The sequence below is a fragment of the Mustelus asterias genome, chromosome 17, assembly GCF_964213995.1.
Source record: "Mustelus asterias chromosome 17, sMusAst1.hap1.1, whole genome shotgun sequence".
Classification (NCBI taxonomy): domain Eukaryota; kingdom Metazoa; phylum Chordata; class Chondrichthyes; order Carcharhiniformes; family Triakidae; genus Mustelus; species Mustelus asterias.
Window position 1 is genome coordinate 28,394,106 of NC_135817.1, and position 16,125 is coordinate 28,410,230.

General features: G+C 40.9%; 1 protein-coding gene across 1 annotated transcript in view; it reads left to right on the forward strand.

The window, feature by feature from the left end:
- Positions 1 to 2,189: 2,189 nt before the first annotated feature.
- The window catches only part of cnksr2a (connector enhancer of kinase suppressor of Ras 2a), a 467,989-nt gene continuing 454,053 nt past the window's right edge, over positions 2,190 to 16,125 (forward strand). The window contains exon 1 of the mRNA XM_078232430.1: positions 2,190 to 2,253. Within this exon, the coding sequence (XP_078088556.1) occupies positions 2,190 to 2,253 (64 nt within the window). The remainder of the gene's footprint in view (positions 2,254 to 16,125) is intronic.

Here is a 16,125-nt window from a genome sequence, read left to right on the forward strand (position 1 = left end):
ACACCCAGAATGCCACATCACTCACTCCTGCCTTACAGTCTGTGTACCAAACTAACAATGTATCACAAGGCATGATTATTTCAAACGTCTGGGAACCACAAGGTACAACACTCCATGTATGACTCATAGAAATCATAGAATCATCATAGAAACCCTACAGTGCAGAAGGAGGCCATTCGGCCCATCGAGTCTGCACCGACCACAATCCCACCCAGGCCCTACCCCCACATATTTTACCCGCTAATCTACGCATCTCAGGACTCTCAGGGGCAATTTTTAACCTGGCCAATCAACCTAACCCGCACATCTTTGGACTGTGGGAGGAAACCGGAGCACCCGGAGGAAACGCACGCAGACACGAGGAGAATGTGCAAACTCCACACAGACAGTGACCCGAGCCGGGAATCGAACCCAGGACCCTGGAGCTGTGAAGCTGCAGTGCTAACCACTGTGCTACCGTGCCGACTCAATGTAATTTGTTTTCTGAAAATGTTCCTGTGAAGTATGCCGTTACATTAAGACACTACAGAGTGCAAATTATTGGTTCAAAAGGTTATAGAAAAATATAAGGTAGAGCATTGCATTTTCCTTTCATCTTTAGATATGTTAAACCAATTCACCAAGCAGTCAAGTCAAACTGGCTCAGTTGGTAGCACTTTGAACCACATGATGCTGGCTTTGAGTTTATAAAAATCAAGGTTGGTTCTCCAGTGTAGTATTGAGGGAGCACTATGCTGGAGGGGGTGGGTGCGGTCCTATATGCCTATTTAAGTGGATATAAAAGATTCCATGGCACTATTCCCAGGAAGAACAGGTGAATTATGCTAATGTTCTGGCCTATTTCTAATCTTCAATCATCATTCCTACATAAATTATCTGGTCATTTGCACATCATTAACCATATTTGTAAATGTTGGAATAGTCTTGTGATGCCAATTGAACCCAATAGCAGCCTGGGAATGGAGGGATACAAACGATTGGTCTAGTTGGACCAAGGAGCGGCACAGGCTTGGAGGGCCGAAGGGCCTGTTTCCTGTGCTGTACTGTCCTTCGTTCTTTTGTTCTTTGTTCAAAGCAGAAGGGTCACGGGAGTGAAGAGTATTTTCCTGTGCTGACAAAAGGTCAGGCACCTGAAAGTTGAATTCAGTATCTCCCTCAACAGATGCACCCAGACCTGCAGTCCCTTCCAGCATTTTTCTTTCTACAACAAATTGTCCTGCAATGTGCTAATATTTCCAAAAGGGGGGAAAATGCGCAAAGCTGCATTTGCATTGCAGTAATTCTAAATATAACGAGGAAACTGTTCCTTCTCTCTCATCTCCCTCCCCAATGTATTGCCAAGCAACCTCTTCCACCACCCACGCTCCCATTATCAGCTGCGTCACGTTCACTGCATGGCTCTTTACTGTGAAGCCCCCTCAGAGTGTGCCTGCAGACACTGTATCTGTTTCAGCCCCGCTGTGGCTCTTACCCCCAAACCCCTCCTTTCCTGGGCTCCGGGAGAGGAGCTGCTGAGGGAAATGAAGAATTTTCCGGAATGTCTGTAATTATTACTCTCCCTCCTCCCCACCCCCCCGATCCTTGAGTGCACGTCTGACCGTCATTTCCGTCAGCAGCAGTGCGTGCGGGGAGAGAGGGGTGTATGTGTGTACGCGGGCCAGAGGAGAGCGCCGTCAGCACACGCTGCATCTGACACAGGGGCAGCAACAAGCTGGAGGCTCAGTGACAGAGGCACACACACACAGACACTCACTCACACACTCACTGAGAACAGAGAGGGAGCATCCTCCTCCTCAGTGCTGACAGACACTGCATACCAACACATACATAGTTCACACACACACTCTTTACAAAAAAAACTATTTAAAAATAAAACACACATCCATTTCCCCCAAAAATACTCAATGCAAAACTGAATTAAAAGGAAAATCTACAAGGAATGTCTTGATGGTAATTCTGAATCTTCAATAAGCAAACTTTTTTGGGGGGCCAAAAAGAAAACAAACGCCTGGCAGAAGGCAACGAGAGAGAAAAGAAACATTCTGCTGGGGGAAAAAAATCCGCGACTGACAATGTGAAACAGGAGGATTTTCACCGCTACCAGGACAAGAGAACAAGTGACCAGAGCGCTCCGGGCTCCGTTCATTGCTATTTTATTTATTTGTGTCCCCGGGAAACGAAAGTTGTTCATGGCTCTGATCATGGAACCTGTCAGCAAGTGGACCCCGAGTCAAGTGGTGGACTGGATGAAAGGTAACTCCGTGTGCATGGTAACAAGTTGTGGAGGGTGGCGAGTTTGGCTGCGCAAGACCCAGGGGCAAGAAGTGAGCGCGGGGAGCTAAATGGTTCAATTTAACAACCTCTCCCATCCCTCCAAAGAAAAGTGTAATTTCTCCCCCATTTCAGATTGAGTTTGTTGCAGGAAGTTGTTTTTATTTTAGCCTCTGTGTGTGTGTCTTATCCGCGTTAGAATCGTTTTTTTTTAATGATCAAGTGCATCGGGGGATGTTTACTTGAATTGTTGAGTATTTTGGGTGACACATGTTTCAGCTGCAGTTCTAAACGGAATGATATTTGTTGTTTCTCGGTTTATGCTTTTTAAAATATATATATGTGTATTATTGAAGACTGTGATCTCTAATACAGGATGGTTTAGGTTTGTCGTTCTGTCGAGCTCCGTGCCAATGTGATAACCATGGAAACATCGCTCCCCATACTCCATTAGCATTCAATTATCAAGTGAAGGAGAGCTCTGAAGGCAAAACGCTCCGATTTTTCGCCCAGAATGTTGTTTTATTGGTGGTCTGGGGCTTTTGAATTAAAACAAAATACCCAACGCGCGCTCATTTCCCCCCCGCCCCCAGCAAGCTTAGCAACTCAATTTTTTCCCCCTGTATGGTTGCTCAGATCGGTGGTATTCCCTTTGTAATACCCCTGACATGAAGGGATCTTGGGAATGATGGACACATGTTGACAGATGAGACAGAGAAGGCTCTGGTGGGACCAGAGCGGTTAGCTTGAATCAAAGCGCTCTGCTTGATGCAGGCTGGCAGTGTGATGAAGCAGTTCCAAGAGGGAGCTCTGGGTCTTCTGAACTGCACTCGCACCACTTTCATTCCCACTCTCGCTTTCCATCAGTTTGTGCAACGGGCTTCTGAATGGCACGTATCACTTAATCCACAACTTTTGACGCGCCGGTTCCAGAGAGCAAAAAAAATAATAATCGTACCTTAAAAGCAAACTTTAGAGCCAGTCTATCTCTTCACCCAGAATTTCATTTTAGAGATATGAGTTTGTAAACGGAGCAGGGCGATCGTGCGGGTGTGTGTATGAAAGGGTGAATGTTCTGCTTCATTTTTTTTCCTTAACCATCTTGGGTGGAGTTGTATCCTGGCAGACAGGTGAAGGAACACCATCATTGGCGTTAGTTTTATGAGTCTACTGACATTTGAAACAGCGAAGAAGCAGGTCGGATAGCTGCCAGGTTGACATGTTACATGTGGGCAGACTGAGCAGATGGGAGCTGTGCACTCCAATTCACCTGCTTTACAGTTTGTCAAATTACCAAGAATGTCACAGTCCAAAAATGAGTCACAGAGGCCAGTAGATCTTCACACCAGCCTCATATCAATTCATTTCATCCTGTCCACATGTAAAGATGGAGAACACTCATAGAATTCCTACAGTACAGAAAGAGGCCATTCAGCCCATCAAGCCTGCACCGACAACAATCCCACCCATGCCCCATTCCCATAACCCCACGTATTTACACTGGTAGTCCCCCTGACGCTAAGGGGCAATTTACCACGGCCAATCAAACTAACCTGCACATCTTTGGAGTGTGGGAGGAAACTGGAGCACCCGAAAGAAATCAATGCAGACACGGGGAGAATGTGCAAACTCCACACACGAGGCTGGAATTGAACCCAGGTCCCTGGCGCTGGGAGGCAGCAGTGTTAACTACTGTGCCACTACGTGAAAGGAGAAGGCTAGATGGTGAAAGGGATCAAAACAAAAAAGTATATACTGAACATTGAAAGTGGAACACAAGATGATGGAGAGAGAGAGAGAGTGCAGTATGGGCAAAATCTGAGATGACCATTCATAGCACATTGAAAAGCACAAATTGCTTTGCCTGTGCGATGTGTATTGAATAGATTTGACTTAAATCTGAAACGAAAAACAGTTTCGTTTTCTATACTTCTTTAAGAAAACAGGGTCTGCACAAATACAATTAACCTGAGACCTCCATGGGAAAGTAATTCACTATCAACCTGTCCACAATTTTTTTTCTAAATTACAGTAAAACAACTGTATAATCATTAGTTCTTTGGTATGAATGCCATCACATATTGAGGATGGATAACACATAAAGCCACTGCTGCCAAATATTTAAAAAAAGCTGCCTTAAACAAAATGTTACAAAAATATGGGATAATTTCCAAACTCTGACTGTCACTCCCTTTGGAATCCAGGTGTGAGTTTTAAATCATGAGTTTTATTGCTGCCACCTGTATCAGCTGTACTTGTCAATTTCCTCACTTCCCCACATACGCTGCCAAGTGTTAAATTTTAGTTTTATTTGTATGGTGGGTTTAGTTCATCTTTTTATAGTTTTCCTTCTGCAGTCGTGGACCTAGAATGACCCTTGCAATACCATCACATTGGTAATTACGGATGATTATACATTAGGGAGAACAGTCTTGGTGATGGGTGAATTAGATCAACTATTTAACTGAATTAGGCATCCAAAAAATCTATGGGACTGGCGGAATAAGCATCAGGGATTGAAGTCTCTCAATAAATGCAAATACATTTCTTCCTTTTTTTAAAGTCAGACCCTGTCAGTTCTGGAATGATGTGGAGATGCCGGCGTTGGACTGGGGTAAACACAGTAAGAAGTTTAACAACACCAGGTTAAAGTCCAACAGGTTTATTTGGTAGCAAAAGCCACACAAGCTTTCGAGGCTCTCCCACCTGAAGAAGGGGCTCAGAGCCTCGAAAGCTTGTGTGGCTTTTGCTACCAAATAAACCTGTTGGACTTTAACCTGGTGTTGTTAAACTTCTTACTGAGTTCTGGAATGCTCAGATGAAAAGTGTCAGTGGCTGGATGTCACAAACCTTGATAAGAGACGCTTGAATTGTGCCTAGCTTATACATTATTTTTAGTAGGTTGTTTGGAAGGGCAGCTTTTTCAATGGAGACCAAAGAGCACTTCATTTCCGGTGACCTGATCAGACTTTGAGGGAGATGGTGGAGTGGTGGTATTGTCACTGGACTAGTAATCCAGAGGTTTAGGCTCATATTCTGTAAATCCCACCATGGCAGCTGGTGGAATTTAAATTCAGTTAATCAATCTGGAATTAAGAGCTAATCTCAGTAATGATGACCATGAAACCATTGTCAATTGTTGTAAAAACCCATCTGACTCACTAATGTCCCTTTAGGGAAGTAAATCTGCTCTCTTTACCTGGTCAGGGCCGGAATGTGACTCCAGATCCACAGCAATGTGATTGACTCTTAACTGCCCTCTGAAATGGACTCACAAGCCACTCAGTTCAAGAGCAACTAGGGGTGGACAACAAATGCTGGTCTTGCTTGTGATGCCCACATCCCATGAAAGAATTAAAAAAAACTAACTGCAAGTCTAAAAAGAATGAAAATAAAACTTTCAAATTCTTGACCCACAGAGGAGATTTGCCCTGATCTGTGAAGCAAAAGAAAATAATATTTTCGAGATTTCTAATGAAGAGACACCCATGAAAATTTTACCCATCGATTTTCTTTATACTCTGATGAAACTTCTGCATATTTTCAGAAGTTTCTGCCATGTTTACATGTTGAAGTATTGAACTCAGCTGGATTATTTTTTTCCATTCTCAAAATATTTATTTTGAGCTGAAAAATAAAACAAAAATAAAGTTCTTATGAAAGTGGAGATGAGAACAATTTTGATTAAATGTATCCCCGCAGGACACAAAGGTTGCAAAAGAAGTCCAAACTAAATATCCACCTCCAGTAGATACTTGGCTGGTGGGGACATGACTAATCTCATTTGTGACCCTATAATATTAAAACCATGCCTTAACTTATAGTGGTGGGGTGGATGTTATCAAAACAAATTGAGCCTTTGATTTCACATCTGATTATGGCACTTTTCCACAATGCTGTAGGCACGTGTAGGCTCAAAGTTTATTGGAAGAAAGATAAGCTAAGGCTTCAGCCATCCAGAGACAAGAAGATATCACTCGACCCCTTTGACCCCATTCTGCCATTCCAGTTTGATCATGGTTACAAATATGAATTAGGGGCAGCATTGGCCATTCAGCCCCTCAAGCTTGCTCTGTCATTCAGTAAGATCATGGCTGATCTGATTGTCATGATGTGGAGATGCCAATGTTGGGCTTTAACCTGGTATTGTGAGACTTCGTACTGTGATCTGATTGTGGCCTCAACTCCACATTCCATCTACCCCCAATAATCTTTGGTACTCTTGGTTAGTTGAGAATCTATCAATCTCTGCCTTAAAAATATTCAGTGACCTTGCCTGTTGGTCCATTTCTTAACTTCAGCTACTTGCCTTATTCCATATTCCTTAGTACCCTTACCGAACAAAAACCTCTCAATCTCACTACTATCCCATTCACCTTGGTACTGCAAAAAGTAACTCTGTAGACAGAATTTCTTCACCATGCTTCCCATGATTGAATACACTTGGCAAAACATGCTGTTGAAAGTGATGGCACTTAAATTCCATTTCACAATTATTTTAACAATAGTAGTTCTGGATTTGAATCAATTTTTAAAAGTATTTTGGCAATGTTTGGTACTTTTTGACTCGTGGGCGGGTGGGGGCGGGGGGAGGGGGGGGGTCGGTGGTGGTGGTGTTGGCATACCTTGTACATGAATGCCTGAAGTCCAATTTTCCCAGTTTCAAGAAATGAAATAAAATCACTTTTAAAATACAAATTGGACAGTTAGAGTGACAAGTGTTTTTGTTTTTGAACAAAGTGTTGGGCTCGAACAAGTTGACAAGGTTTGTTTTTCAAAAAGCCCTAATTAGTTTGTTCTTATGAATACTCTCTGGCATTGAGCCAATGTTTACCCATTACATACAGTACAGTAGACACTAAATGACAAAGATCTGAATAGCTCCCAAGCAGTGTATGGGCACTAATGGATATGTTTGGATTGCCGATTTTTGTGTCCTTACGGATTTTGCTAAAAGTAGTTTCATTATTGTTCAAAAATTCCAAGTGCATCTTGTGGCTGAAAGACATTGGCAACACAGACCTTTGGGTTGTTGATACACATATTTGCAAGCAGTCAAAGTATTAAAATTTCAGAGAAAGTTCAAGTTAATGAAAATATGCACTGAATAGGTGTTTTGTTTCATAGAATCGTCGAATCAATACATCTTAGAAAGAAACCATTTGGCCCATCGAGTCTGCACCGACAACAATCACACTCAGGCATTATCCCCGTAACTCCACATATTTACTCTGCAAATTTACCCTGACACTGAGGTGAAATTTAGCATTGCCAACCAACCTAACCCGCACATCTTTGGTGTGTGGGGGGGAAACCAGAGCACCCAGAGGAAATCCACAAAGTCACAGGGAGAACATGCAAACTCCACACAGTCAGTCATCCAAGGCTGGAATTGAACCCGGGTCCCTGGCACGATGGGGCATCAGTGCTAACCACTGTGCCACAGTGTCGCCTTAATTCCGAAAACTGCTAATTGGAATGTACTTTCCCTGTCGACATGTCTGCTGCAATACCAATAGAGTACCCCGGGGTAAAATCCTGATTTAATCCTCAACATTCGCCCTGTGCCCCCCACCCCCCCTCCACACCCCACTCCTCCCCACCCCCCGAGGGGCTTCAAAACAAAATATTAGTATGAATTGAAAAGCAAGTTGTGACAAAGAGTTATTTAATCTCTTGTTTGTAATCACAAGAATGGTTGGTTGGAATACGCAAAAAAAGTCTTGGACAATATATTCTTTATTTCAACTGCATCTAATCGGTACAATTAGTATAAAGAGTGTATGTGTGCTATATATGAAATAATAAGGAGTTGTGGATCTCCATTTCTTTGTGCTTTGAGAATTGAATTTCCATGGTTTCTGTTGCATTGTGTTTTGCTTCACATTTTTAAGCCATCTAATGAACCAACTTGTAAGTTTAATAGAAATATTTAAAACAACATAACCAGACATCCTGGTTTGTAATCAGTTAAGGAATCCAGCAAGATTTACCTTTTTAAAAAGAAACGTATGAATAAATTGCCACAGATGCATGAAACTGCTTGTAATGAGCCTTTAAATTGACTGAACAAGTCACATGCAAATGTCAGTATTTTTACCTTTTCGATCATCTGAGACTTTCTTCATCAGTCACTGGCATTTTAAAAAGATCTGAATGTTGGTCTGTAATAGAAAATTTAGAGAGGATTTTAACAATTTGTATCCCATCCCCCATCCTAATGTAGTATAAGGATGCAAAGGAAATATTCAAACTAGTTTCATATCATGATGGCCCCTTTTCTGGATTTCTTGTCCTAACTAGATGTTGCTTGCCAAATTTAGAACCAGGGTCGCCAAGTTTGGTATGAATTTTCTCTAGACCTAGGAAAGTTTTCAACTCTGTTGTGTTCCTTCGCAGTAGCTCTTGAGATTAAAACATCATCCAAACGGACTGCCACTCTGGGCACCTTTGAAGGATGTTCTCTATCACCCTTTGAAAATGGCACAAGCCAAGGGTAAATGAGTATACTCAAATAGAACTTTGAGAGTATTTACAGTGACATACTTCCTGGATGACACCTCAAGCTCCATTTGGAGATAGGTGTGGCTTGTGTCTAATTTGAAAAATATGTGACCCCCAGCAAGCTATGCATACAAGTCTTCTATGTATGGCATAGGGTATGTGATGACTTTATATAATCCCCATAGAGATGGACCGAATTGTCAGGTTTTAAAACTGGGACTGGTGGCGTGACCCATTCAGCATATTGTACTGGGTGTATAATGCCACGTTCCCCAAGACGTTCCAATTTGGCCTCTACTTTGATGCATAGAGGACTGGTCATACCTTGAAGTATTTAGGTTGGGCTTCTGGGTCCATGTAGATCTTGGGTTTAGCACCTCTAATCTTCCCAAGGTCTTCTTGGAAATCGTTGGGATATTTCCCAATGACTTCGTATAGACTGCTATTTTAAAGTTCTATTGCCAATCCAGGTAGTGATCAATCAGTGATTCTCCATGGATCTCGTGGGTGTTATCACATTGAAGTGTTCCTCTGACTTAAATTATGACAAAACTGTATGGTTTGCAACTTGAACGTGCATTGATTTCTCGGAATTTGTTGAAATGCTGATGGCTCGTGTAATTAATTGTCTCTATTCAAATGTCATTTTTCATCAAGAGTTCATGTAAATTGACCAGCTATCAAGCTAAAGTCTAAAGCACATTTTTCTTACAGTGCAATGCCATTAATCTTCTAATGGTTCTGAGAGATTAAACCAAACTGTGTAATGTATTATATTATTACTATATTAATTGAATTAAATAACTTAAATATTTCTAAAAATATTGGCAAATATTGTTCTGTACAAGTATAGTCCATTTAAGAAGAATTCAACATGAGCTTGTAGTCCTGCTTCTGAAATAACTTAATTCATCTGGTAGAAGTTAATAGGAATTTCTAATTGCTTTCCACAGTCAAATAACTGCATTTCCAAACGTGCAGCTTTTTTATACTTGGTTCCTTTCTTGAGGTTGTATTTTAAATGCTAGTATTTTGCAGTTATTTTCTGGATGTGTCATTTATTTTAAATGGATGCTGTAAAATTACAGTCATCTTGATGTGCATTGCTAAAGGATCTCTAAGTGATGGCAAATCATTCACCTGTGACATGCAATTTCTGTTCCATGGCAAAGATGAAGCAGAATCAGTACTGTCAGGCACTTGACTGCTTTACTTGATTACTGGAAAATCAGGGCCACTTTTGTAAGTGTGTTGGGCTTCATATGTAACCTGGTGCAGCCATAAGCGTTGGCCAATCACTTCTGTAAAACAACACCTTACGATTAAATATACCGAATAAAATGTTAACAGCTGCTGCCACATGCTAAAATTGCAACGACCTAACAATTTGAAAAGCTATTGTGATTTAGTAGAGATTTTCATATTGTTTTATCCCCCGATATTTTTAGCCTTTCTTAGCCGTAGCAAAGTATGGCATTTGTTTGTGAAAAAAAAGATTAAAATTTGGGTGGCCTAAATATGTGTAACAACAGTCACAGTAATAAGCTGGCCCAAATGGGAATCAGGTATTTACTTCAGCTGGACATCCCGGTGCTACAGAGTGGAGGGAAGAGGTTCTCCTGTGTGAAAATTGACCCTGTTGGTCAAGTCTGATGCAAGTATTCACCTGAATTTTGAAGCATTTTAGATGTATTATTGGCTTTATTACCAACATACACCAAGTTCAAATTGCGAATGCAATTGATCGACGGGGTTGCTGTTTGGTTATGTTTTGGATTTTAGCCTAAATTGAAAACAGAACAACTTGGTTTTCAGCTCCTACCAATTGATTCTTACAAAATTGTACATGTTGCTATAGTAAATGTTTTCAAATTAATTTCAGTGCAGATTTAATTTCAGATGGGTGTATGGTGTTGTGATTATTGAGTTGGGGAAGCAGTCTTGAGGTAATCCAATCATGAAAACTTGTGAAACTGGATTAAGTAAATCTGGTAATTTGTGAAAAGAAATGACCTCAGTTGCTGCTGATGGATGGAAAATCCCAACTGGGTACACTCATACTCATCAAGGAAGAAAGCATGCTACCTGTAACCGGTCTGAATTAAACATGAATCTTATTCTTTGCCTAATGTTCAACTCTTAAAAGCATGGTTAGTCTTAATGGCCTCTGAATCATAGAATCATAGACTGGAAGCAGTACAGGAGGAGGTAGTTGGTCCATTGTGATTATGACTGCTCTCTGCAAATACAACTCAGTTAGTCCCAGTCCGTCACCCTTTCCCTACAGCCCTGCACATTCTTTTCAGATAATGATCCAGTTCCATATTGAAAGCTATGATTGAATTTGCCTCAACCTCACTCTCAGGAAATGCATTCCATATCCTAACCACTTGTTGGGGCAGCACGGTGGCACAATGGTTAGCACTGGTGCCTCACAGCGCCAGGGACCCAGTTTCGATTCCCGGCTTGGTCACTGTCTGTGCAGAATCTGTATGTTCCCTCCATGTCTGCATGGGTTTCCTCCGGGTGCTCCGGTTTCCTCCCACAGTCCAAAAGATATGCTGGTTAGATGCATTGGCCATGCTATATTCTTAGTGTACCCAAGCAGGCGCTGGAGTGTGGCAACTAGGGGATTTTCACAGTAACTTCATTGTAGTGTTAATGTAGGTCTACTTGTGACACTAATGAGTAAACATTTTTCCTCCTGTCGCCATTGGTTTCTTTTGCCCATCATAAATTGATGTCCTCTGGTCCTCGTCTCTGCCATCAATGGCAACTGTTTCTCCCTATCTATTCTGCCTCATGATTTTCAACATTTGTATCATATCTCCTTTCAGCCTTCTCTTCTCTAAGGAGTTCAGCCCCATCTTCTCCAATCTATCCGTGTAACTGAAGCCCTCATCCCTGGAACCATTCTTGTAAATCTTTTCTGCACCCCCTTGAAAGCCTTCACATCCTTCTGAAAGTACGGTGCCTAGAATTGGATTGGAGGCTGCACCAGTGTTTATAAAGGTTCATCATAATGCTCTTGATTTTGTACTCAAAGCTGAGGATCTTGTATGCCGTTTTAACCACTTTCTTAACCATGCCCAACATCATCAATAGTTTGTGCACATTGCCCTGGTCTCTCTCTTCCTGCACCTCCTTTAGAATTGTACCGCTTATTTTATACTATCCTCATTCTTCCCGCCAAAATATATTACTTCACACTTCTTTGCATTAAATTTCACCAGCCTGCCTGTGTCCTCTTGAAATCTATCACTACTTTTCTCACATTTTGCTACACTTCCAAGTGGACTTTTATGAAATGGCTGAGCAATCCACTAATTCGAAAATGCAACACTGGGGGACCATCCACATGCTAACTAAGCATGGGTAATAAGTGCAGCCTTACCAAAGTCACTAACATCTCAGAAGCAGCATATCTTACATAACTAAATGGTTCAGGATGTTGGGTAGAAAATCATCTAGTCTTAATTGCTTTATACAGTATTTCCTTTTATAGAGTAATTTACAGCTCATAGGAGGAGGCCATTCAGTCCATTGAGTCCACAGAACAATCCAGTCAGTCCCATTCCCCTGCTTGGTCCCCATAACTCTGCAAGTTATTTTCTCAAGTGCCCATCCAATTTCCTTTAGAAACCGTTGATTGTTTCCACATCCACCACCCTCATATCTAGCAAATTTCAGGTCATTACCTATCACTGCATAAAAGGTTTCTCCTGATATCACCCCTGCATCACTTACCCAAAATCGTTAATCTATCTGCTCATTCTGCTTGCCTATCTATGTCCTATTGCAGGCAATTTGTAACACCCAGACTGTTTGCCACTCTTTTAAGGCAAATTTTAAAATTTTACTCTGTATTTCAAGGTCCAAGTAATTTATAAATCGCAAAAAAAAGCAATGGTTCAACCACTGACCCTTGAGGAAATTCAACTTCTATCACCCTTCAGACTGAAAAACAACCTCTACCACAACTTGTTACTTTCTGTCCTTAAGCCGATTTTTTTATCCAATTGCACACTGGCCCTCCGATTCCACGAGCCTAATTTTTCTAAACTAGCCTTTGATGTGGTCCCTTGTCCTATGCTTTCTTAAAATCCAAACAGGCCAACATCCACCACATTCCTTTCATCAACCTTCATCAAAAAATGCAATTAGTTTAGTCAGGCTTGATCTGCCTTGTACAAATCCATGCTGGCTCTCCTTAATTAAATCCAACCTCTCCAAGTACCTGGTGCTTTTTTCTCTGATTATGGATTTAAAACTGATGTTAGACTTACTATCCTTGCACCTTTTCTTGAAATTGTCACTCTCCAATCCCCACATCTCGGGAAGCTTGAAAACTTAAGACAAGTTCTTCTGCTACACCCGGACTTCCTTTAACAACCTGGAATGCAAGCCACCCACACCAGGTGACCAAGCTAAGTGTCAGCCTTTCTGTTGCCTCTTCCTCTTCAATTTTCACACTACCATTGCCTTGTTCTCTATCTCTGCTTCTGCCAAGATTCTTTCAGATTCCTCTCTCTTAGTAAGCACAGATATGCAGAATTCACTAAGTATTCTAGCCTTTTTCTGTGCCTTTTTGTTCTTAATGGGAGTTACTCCATCTCTAACTACTCACTGAGTATTTACAAGCTAGTAGATAATTTTTGAGTTCCCTTTTATGTTGACTGCCATTCTCGTTTCACTTTCTTTATTTGCCAGCCTTATTTTTCTCTTCATCTCCCCTCACAATGTATTGTTTTTGACCTGTATTCCACTTGAAGAACTCATCTGACATCCATCATGCATCCTCCTTTACCCCCATAAATATCTCTCTCTCCCTCATCATCTAAGGGGCTCTGTTTTTTCTTGCCTTTCACCCTTGTTGGAATGTACCTAGTCTGTACTGAAGCATCTCTCCCTCAAAGACCATCTATTGTTTCATTACAGTTTTTCATGTCAGTCTGTGGTTCCATTTCAACCTCACCCAATCCCTTCTCATTGCATTGAAATTATCCCTCTTCCAATTTAGAATATCTGTGTTAGATTATTCCTTGATCTTCTCCATTATCAATCTAAATGTTTATGATATGATTATCACTCTTACCCAAATGTTAACCCATGTGATGCTATAAATTATTTTAAAATCTCATAGTTTTGAGAAAAGCCAATAATGCCAAATTAAAGAATTTCCAGAATCTTTAATTCATTTTTCTACCAAAGCCTTTTGTGGAATGTCAAGTATGAACTCTGTAAAATTATAAATCTCTGGTGCCTCTTCAGATCCTCCACCAAGTAGCGAGCAGGAATAGAATATGTGAGTTCTTTTCTGAACTTCTTTTCCATCTGATGAACTCACCTGGATTATTTGGTTCTGTCTCTTTTCATACGTAAACTCACAGTGTTGGCCAGCGTGCTATTAAATAATGGGAGGCATTACAGTGGAACCAAGTCCTGTTACCTTTGCCTGGTGTTCAAACAAATATATTTTTCAAACAGAGGCTACTACAGAACAATCAAGATTGAGAATCCTGCCTCTTTTTGATTTCTTAGCTGAGGTTGTTGAAGCCTATTTCAATCCTCCTTCTGCCACCTTGGTTCAAATTGACAAACTCCAGAGTAGATTGCGAGATGTGATCTGTATGGTTCAGTGTCACACTACATTACAGACTGAATTCCACCACTGGGCTAAACTTACAAATATGCTTAATTGCTTTACTTAATTATTTGCAGCATTTGAATTTTATTGTTCATTTTTAATTTGTAAAGGCCTTTTTTTGCAGTCAGCAGCAAAGCGAGGATCCCTTAAAGAAAGCCTTGCTGAGAGATCGAGTGATTGCTGTGGCATTTCATTTTACCTCCTCCTCTTGCTGTGCAGAGGATTGCAGCATCCTTTAATGGGGATTCCCAGCTGACACCAAGCTATTCAAGTGGCCAGTCATGTTAAAGAATTCTCACAGTCAACCAGGAAATTAAATCAAATGACTTTTAAAAAAATTACATAGAGCAAAGGTAGAAGCTGAAATATCATGAAAAAATGTCTACAACATTATTTTCACAAGTAATTTACAGATCTATTAATTAGTCATGGTGGCAACACTTATAAATATGAAATTAATTTTCATGGCTAGATCTCTAATACTCAGATCACCAAAACCCTGGTTAACATGTGATTGAACAAGGAATAAGCTTTCATGGGTTTTCTAATAGCATATGAGAGCGAATAAAAGGAAGTTCTCATCCCATCAGCTGATGCTGATCATTGACTCAGATGAGATGGGGTGGTATTTGGGTGGTTCTGGTAGACCAGTGAATGACGGAGCACGACTTCAGGATTTCTATCTTAATCCGAGTTTGTGCTAATTCCTAAAGTTGCAGAGGGTTAATGATGACAAGTACTGACTGCCGACCATAATAAAATCCTGGAGCATTGTCTAGAGTTGGATCTGTTGAGGAATACAATGCTCCATACTGTGTAGAAGTCCTACTGGGTGGCACCTTGGGTTTGACCTCTGTGCCCAAACTGATAAGATGAAAGTCCCTCTTTTCTGCTGGACGTAAGGGATATATATGAAATGAGGTTGGGCAGTTCCAATCTTGTTGACCCCTTCCTAATTTAGTAGTAATTGGTATTATTTCTTAAGAAACTATTGGAGGCTGCTGTAAAGAAACAAAGAGTTACACTTGATTCTACATCTATCTGGTTTATACCTGACCTGGGGACACCTAATAACGATGGTGCCTTAATTTGGAAAGAATTACATTCTCTGACACTAACACCTCTTACCTTGATGAGCTCTTTTTTATATAAAAACTGTTTATATATGCAGTGCTCTTCTGTGTACAGAACATAATTATACTCAGAAAATAAATCAAATAAAAGGTACCCGCAGACCATGGTAAATGTAAATAATTGAATCTGCAATGGATTAGGAAGCAGTCTTATGTCCTGGTATGTTAATGTTACAGCAAAGGTTTCACATCAGTTAATATAGTTGGGAATTGCTGGTAGCAACAATTCAAACTGCTGCTCTGTTTGCCATTCTTACTGAGCCACTGTTGACAGATAACATGCTGTTTCCTTATTTACCCCAGACCTTCCTCCAAATGATGTTCAAGATGAAGGAGTTGTGGGGGTAGGGAGGGGCTGTGGGCAGTAGATAATGATCAGCAAACCATTTCCTCAACATTGCATGACCCGAAAATGTAAGACTTAATGGGATCCAGAGGTACTTTTGAGCACTCCCAGGATCACTTAAATCCTGTTGTGTTTCTGTGCAGTAACATCTATGCTGCTGGTGGGACAGGAATATTCCTAGAAATGGCAGAAAAATAGGATCTGTGGGTGCAGCTCTTTCAGAC